Source organism: Triticum urartu, chromosome 2, assembly GCF_003073215.2.
Source record: "Triticum urartu cultivar G1812 chromosome 2, Tu2.1, whole genome shotgun sequence".
NCBI lineage: Eukaryota > Viridiplantae > Streptophyta > Magnoliopsida > Poales > Poaceae > Triticum > Triticum urartu.
The window spans coordinates 694,676,319-694,683,640 of NC_053023.1; the positions used below are offsets into that span (position 1 = coordinate 694,676,319).

General features: G+C 47.0%; 1 protein-coding gene across 1 annotated transcript; it reads right to left on the reverse strand.

Moving 5' to 3' along the window:
• Window positions 1-444: 444 nt before the first annotated feature.
• On the reverse strand, window positions 445-1,977 carry LOC125539824 (thioredoxin-like protein CXXS1). Its single transcript, XM_048703341.1, has 3 exons — window positions 1,700-1,977; window positions 1,200-1,322; window positions 445-900 (listed from the first exon to the last, which is right to left on the reverse strand). Exons 1-3 carry the CDS (start codon window positions 1,811-1,813, stop codon window positions 718-720), a joined length of 420 nt encoding a protein of 139 aa, XP_048559298.1. The 5' UTR covers window positions 1,814-1,977; the 3' UTR covers window positions 445-717.
• Window positions 1,978-7,322: the final 5,345 nt, after the last annotated feature.

Here is a 7,322-nt window from a genome sequence, read left to right on the forward strand (position 1 = left end):
GGAGTATCTGCAGGCTGCACCACTGAGCTGAATCCGACATGTGGCTGGTCTGGTCTGGAGATCTGGTCACATGATGCGCTGGGCCGGCAACAGGCTTGCAGTTTTGTTCATTCCAAGGTGGTTAGGTTCAGTGGGAATCTGCCTACTGATTCAGATGCACCCCTACATTAAAATACTGATTCAGATGCACTTGTACCAACACCGAGATCGATAATATGATCCTACCTACCCACCCACATTGGCACATAGCTAACAAGATAGCAGTAGCAGCTGCTTAAATAATAAATAATCAGAGAAAGTTCAGTATGATTACGCCAAGCTATTTAGGTGAGACTATAGAATACTCAAGCTTGCATGCCTGCAGGTCGACTCTAGAGGATCACCCCAGAGAGAAGAACTCTCAGCTCACTGGTAACAAGGGGAGCAAAGAAGAGCAAGCACCTGTCAGACAGTCCCACACACACAACTGTATTAACGGGCAAGTGTGCGCACAATACACTGAACCATCATATTTTCAACCCAAAAACAAGCACACACGCATGTACTACTAATCGACAACAATTAACCTTAGCCAGTAGCCAAGTCACACGCCCTACTCCCCTCTAGCGGGAAGGGGCACACACATCAGATCAGATCAGATCGGATCAGATTCAGAGTCACACACACACCGGAACCGAGCGAACAGCACTCGGAGAAGATTCAGAGACGGCAAAACCGCTATTTTTCGATGACTATGTCAGGGAGAGTGGTGACAGCAGAGCCGAGCGAATCGTCGTCGGAGGCGTCCACCATCTTGTGGAGCTCGTCCGGGTTGGCGCCGACGATCTTCTTCACCACCTCCTTGCCCTTGATGAGGAAGAAGGTGGGCATGGCCTTCACCCCCAGCTTGGAAGACACGCCCTGCATATACGCCCAGCACACATCGTTGAGGCTTTAGCTTAAAGTAGGCCACATGTTCAGAACAGATTACAAACTTGAGTAATTCTTGTTTATAGAGAAACGAGTATGCCATAATCTTTTGAGATAATTGACAAAACGTCAAGTCAATTTATCATTTGATTGAGTGAGTAGGTAGCCCCTCTCTGTTTCTCTGAAGAAAGTTCAGTCTAAATCTTGTTGTCGAAGAATGATGTGATACTATAAACAATAATAAGCCATGAGGGGAGAATAATTAGGGGAATGAATGAATGATTGGTTACCGGGACATCATCGACGTCGACGAAGAGGAAGAGCATGTCTGGGTGGGTCTGGGCGAGCTCCTCGAACTTGTAGTTCATGGACAGGGACGTGACGCACCACGACGCCCCAAAGTGAGCGGCGACCTGCACAACATGGAGGGATAATGTAACCAAAGCCACCTTTTAAGTCTACGTAAAAGAAAGGCAATTTGAGTGCAGAACACAGTAATCACAAGCCCCATGCATTCCTCATCAATTTGCAGGATTTTTTGTTTTCTGTATGTAAAAGGCACACGAGCAGCAGAAGAACAGGATGGAACACGCAAAGGCAGTTAATTATGCCGCAAGATCTCCGGCTATAAATGCGGGATTTCGAGGATCCACGGCGCGAAAACGCCGAGAATCCGGGCTCAGAGAATTGAACGGAGTATGAACAAGAAATTGGGCCGAGAGAAGGGCGGCAAAGAGTTGGGGGAAGAAGGAGGAGGAGGAGGAGGAGGAAAGATGAACCGGGGACGCACAGTGCGGCCTTCGTTGGCGGCCTGGGTGGTGAAGAGCTCCCAGGCGGCCTCCTTGTCCACCTTGACCACCCTGCAGCTGCCCACCTCCCGCGGCCGCTGGATCTCCACGTCCATGCCGCCGCCGCCTCCCTCCTCTACCTCCTCCGGCAACAAGAACAACAACAACAAGAAGGAAATCACAGGCTGTCTGTCCCGAGAGAGAAAAGGCAAGGAGGCAAGGAAGGAAGTGGCAATCCACTACGGCCTACGGGCTGCGCTCACATCAGATAAGCCGCACCGCGCAGCGCACAGGATTATATTCCGCGGCTGCGCGCCGGGTCCGGCCCGGTCCCGCCTCGCTTTGTCCGCTTCCGATATTTATTTGTTTGAGGCCTCTATTTGTTTTACTACCAACTAGCAGGAACAATGACCCCAGTACTAGTATAGCAGCTACGCAGATCGTGAAAGGGCGTCCCAACTCCAACACACGACCTTAAAAACGTCCGTTTTATCTGAATTTTATCCGTTTGAATAGGACAATGAAATGGCGTCCAATCGTTTTTTTGAATGCGCTGGCCGTGCGCCTAACACGCCAACACATCTCGTCCGGTCGCCTGGAATATTTTGCAAATGAAATTTTACCACCACGGCGTAGTTCATGCCAGTGGCCGTCATACATATGCGAGCCTGCAAACTGATCAACCCATCGAGTTTCCGCGTCGGCAACAAATCCAGAGGCCGGCACACCTGCCAGCCTTCAAAATGAACAACCTTCAAGTTTTCTCGCCGGCAACAAAGTTAGCGGCCGGCATACTTGCCGGCCTTCAAAAAGAGCGGTCATAGTCCATGGCCGAGTCCTTCCTAGTTCATGGCGTCTCGGTCAAACATCTTCTTTTGCTGGCTCTCGAACCAACTTCTTCTCTTCGGGGACATGTTGGTCACATCAACGCTCATGGTTACTAGCGCCACCTCTTTTGCCTTGGTGTCGCATTGGTGGCCTCGGTCGCGAGCTTCTTCGTTTGGACGACCTCCTCCATGTCGAGCTTCCTCCTCTTGGTGGCCTCCTCCATGTCAAGCTTCTTCGTTTGGAGCTCCAAGTATATCTTTCATTTGCTCCTCCTTTCCTTGTCGCTTCCTCTCGCCCCTTACTTCCTTTTGAGTCATCATGTCGTGCAAAGTTTCTTGCAAGGCGATAGATGCCGCATCACGCTTCTCGACCTTCGAGTTGGTCTGGCCCCTCGGCCTCTTCAACACATCTCCAATCCCAGCCACGGCCGCCGGCCCTCCTTTCTTCTTTGGAGCAACATATTGATCTTTGAACTTGGGGCAATCTTTGATGAGCGACCAACAATGGGTGTGAGTGAATGGCTTGTTTTTATGCCGGGCCTTGAAGGCTTCCAAAGATTGGAATGCCAGCACAATCAAAGAGAAGGCCACAAATGTAATAGCGAAGGACACAAGATGCAACAAATATGAACATGGCATAGCAACAAAATAGGAGAGGTCATATCAAGTCACCCACGCCAAGACCACTCACGGGACGATGCTCTCAAGCACAACACAATACTGTTGCATTCTTTTTGAATGAACCCCCATCTCTTTTGGATTGACTTGATGCCACGGTCGCTCGCAAACTTGTAGGACGCAAACTTCCTCCGCTCATGAAAGGTTGTATGAACTCTTGTCCAAAAAACGGATCCTTTTTGCTCGGCACCGGTCTTGGGATCTTGGCCTATCTCCATCCAACTCTCGCAAATCAATATGTCCTCTTGTTTGGTGTATGACCCCGTGCGAATGATTTGATTCCTTATTTGTGCGTCTGCTCTTTGGGTGAGCTCATCGATAAACAATGGCTTCTCCGCAATGTTGACCTCTTCTTCCTCATCTTCGCAATACATGCCCTCATCTTCATGCCATGAGTTGCCATGGTCGTCGGTCTCTTCTTCTTCATGGACACTGTAGTGGTCGGCACCATCTTGGCCTTGGGTCTCTTCGGGATCGAAGCCTTGGTCTTGCCCCTCGGTGTGGATGGCTTGGCCACGACCCTCGTAGATGAGTTCTCCATGGACGAGTTGTAGTCGGGGCCGTCAGCCGCCGGCGTCAGGATTAGCATTTCGTCGAACAGGTTGCACGCGCCGGGAAGGTTGGTCGTAGGAATCGACCGGGGATGCTTCCTTTGCATCCCGTCAGATGACTGGCCAGCGCCACTGTACCCAAGCGTGGTGTTATACCTGGGCATATCTCGGCTGGGCCGAGCCAAAAAATAGCCCGGTGCTAAAAACCCAGGCCCGAGCCCGGCCCGGCCTGACCGCCAGGCCTACTAAATCGGGCATGAGCCCGGCCCAAGCCCAAGCCCAAAAAAGCCCGACATGATCTGGTCGGCTCGGCCCGACTACGGCTAAAAATTCTATTTTTCACAAGCCCGAGCCGGGCCTGATCTGCCCGTCGGGCTCAACTTCTAGGCCCGAGCCCGGACTAGTGGCACACTCGGGTTTCGCCCGGCCTGGGATTTTCGGGTCGGGTCGGGTCGAGCCATCCGGGCCGGGCTTCTCATGGCCAGGTATAGGTGAGGTCGATGACGACCGGATGGGCGTAGGTGTGGCCGGCGTGATCACGCTGCCGTCCGACGACGTGGAGAACTAGGTTTGAGCGTGCTGCGGCGGCAGATGAAAACCGGGCGTCTTCGATGTTATGGAGAGCTCGACGACTGGTACTACGGAGGACGAACGACCGGCGAGCCTGTGCTCGTCGCGGCCATGGTGGCGGCGAAGAGAATGGCTGGCTCGGGTCGGCACAACCCTAACATGATGAGGGCATGCGTTGCCACTGCCTGCATGGCCTTGGCGATAATGGCCTCGTTGTGGTCGACAATGGCCTTTGTGCGGCGCGGCTTGCTACGCGGCCGCGGCGTCGGCGACATAGTCGGTATCGTCTTTCTTCTCTGCCGCAACGGTCCGTCCGGCCCTCCTCTTGGCCGATTCAATGTCGAGACGGGCGACCTTGGTCGTTGTCCGTTATTCTCAAACGAACGCGGTCGAATCATTTAGAGCCGTGCCTTGGAGTTGGAGTTGGCCTGATGTGTGTCGACCACACAAAAGATATGGCGGTAGAAAACAAAACCTGTGACTTAGGGAGGGTGGCAATGGCATGTCGACGGAGATGGCTGTCTCATTCGCGGAGCGGGAAAAAGGAATGGCTATCAGGTGAGAAGTAGCTTTAAAATAGCACCAGCAGCAGCGTCACATGGCCTTTGGCTGGCCAAATAGCAGGAGAGAACGGGCAGCTTGGGAGATCCGCGTCACGGTGCACCGGTTAGTGGTGACGCTAGGTAGCCTCTGGAATCTAGCTCGCTCGCTCGCTCGCTCGCCGCTTGATTTGGAGCTGGCCAAACTGCTGGCCGAGGCCCGAGAGGGTATGCTAGATTGTTTGTTTGTTTGCCACAACACTCTTATAGTTAGCCTCTCTCCGCTGTTATTTCTAGACTCTTCTAATGGGATACTGCTAGCACATGGTTTTGTGCGCTTCTTCTTCTTCTTCCCTTGTCGTCACCATCAGGCAATGCGTGTGCGTGCTTGCTGTATTCTCCTATGCACCAATACTTTGGGCTGTCATATACTTTTATAGAAAAACCTGGAATTTACCCAATTAATATGAACCATCCATTTCGTGTCATCTGATGGTTAGTACTACTCCTATTATCTCTTGAAAGGCAAGATATGGAGAACAATCTTGCAGGAGATATATGAACCTTTTCTTTCCGGATCTGTTTAGGACACATCTAGATGTGATATAGTTATGTCACATCTAAACTGACGTCCACTTTGTTTGTGGTTTATTTTTTTGTCCTAGTTTTTTTTATTTCTTGTTGCTGCATTATATATTTATGGGAGTTTAGATGTGACATCCTTAAAAAACATCTAGATGTGAATTAGACAAACTGTTTCCTTTATATGCAAATACAGAAATAAATCATTTCGGCATTGAAACATGGTGCGAAACTAGAGAATATATCATGCATAGTGCAACAGTTTTCATGCCATTTGTCTATGTGCCACGTCTCCGCCATTAATACCCACGAGGTGCCACCCCTCCCTCACTCGTAACATAGTACTAGATCATGACACACGCTTTGCTGCGTGGTTCTTCCGGCGTGAGTGAAGTCTCGTCTATTTATTTTCTATGTGGTTTTATTACAGTATTAGTTAATTATCTTTCATAGTATTGTTGATCATAGGTTAAATTGTTACTACATAATGAAATGTGTCGACCAATCAAGTTAGATGAGCTATCTGTCATCAGCCTCTTGCATGCATTGCAAAGGACAAAGCCATCATCTTTTGGTATAAATTCAAATACTCCTTCTGTTCCATAATATAGTATATATAATTTTTTTAAAGTGAAAGTTTGTGAACTTTGACCAAGTTTATAGAGAAAACTATCTATATCTATAATCCCAAATATCTAAAATATGAAAATACTTCTTATAATGAATCTAATGATATATGCTTGGCATTATAGATGTAAATGTTTTTCTAAAAAAACTTGGTCAAAGTTTGTTTCATTTGACTTAAAATATATGCACTACATTATGAAATTGCGAGAGTACTCAATTCCGCTCTAGGGAGCATTTGGTCATGTTTACCGATTATTTTTTGTAATGATAAAAATTATTTAAAAAAATCAAACATGCACATATTCATGTATAAAATGCCAAAGTATTTCAATCTGTGTAAAAAAAAAACCAAGTTGGATGACAAATTTTTGACATTTCTCAACTACTTAGCTTTGTTTTTTCATTGATGAAAAACTATTGTTCCATCTCTCGTGAAAATTTTCATGCATGTTTTCAACACTAACATGGACATGAAAAGAAAATTAACATTTTCTAAAGTGGTTTGCTATTTGTTTTTAATTTACTATCATCAACAAATGCTCCCTAGAGCGAAAACGCCATGCCCATCTCCAGTTCAGCTATACAGTAGGTTGCCCTTCCTTTTAAGGCATGTGATGTTGTGGGTAGCTAGCAGGAAAATAAGAATCACATTGATGTTCTTATATACTGCATTTGTTTATTTTTACTTTGTATTAGATTTCTCTGAAGTCAAACTTTGTAAGGTCTAATTGAGTTTATATTTAGCAATATATTCCGCGATATATCTAACGATATTGTTTTTGTATTGTGCATGTTAATATTTTCTGAAAACTTGATCAACTTACACTGAGTTTGACTTAAGACAAAGTGTATATACGGAGGAAAAGGAAATAAGAGTATAATATACATATACTTTTCATTTGAGAGACACAATAACATGTACTAATATACATTCACATTTAAGCAATGGACGCATATTGAAAAATGGGCCAACAACTCTCCCCTCAGCCCTGAGCCACCAGAGGCAAGAAATTCAAGGGAGCTTAGTAACTAGAAAGATTTCTTGAGACAGATAGAAACAAGTCTGATAGGGCTCATGCTGATGCTCAAACCAAGAACAACCCAAGCAATTATCAATCACCTATATTATCCACGTTTCTCCTTTAATCCATCCATAACAATAAATAAATAAAAGGGTATCTTTGTGAGTTTGAGGAACATGCTCATCGTATTTTTGTGCCACATTATATTAGATTACTTTATATAAATGAC

Bases quoted from the DNA above. Each gene is read 5' to 3' on its own strand.
- LOC125539824 (XM_048703341.1), bottom strand. From the start codon at position 1,813: ATGGACGTGGAGATCCAGCGGCCGCGGGAGGTGGGCAGCTGCAGGGTG. The intron at 1,323-1,699 runs GTGCGTCCCCGG...CATGTTGTGCAG, and splicing joins CCGCCAACGAAGGCCGCACT to GTCGCCGCTCACTTTGGGGC. The intron at 901-1,199 runs GTAACCAATCAT...GCGTATATGCAG, and splicing joins TCGACGTCGATGATGTCCCG to GGCGTGTCTTCCAAGCTGGG.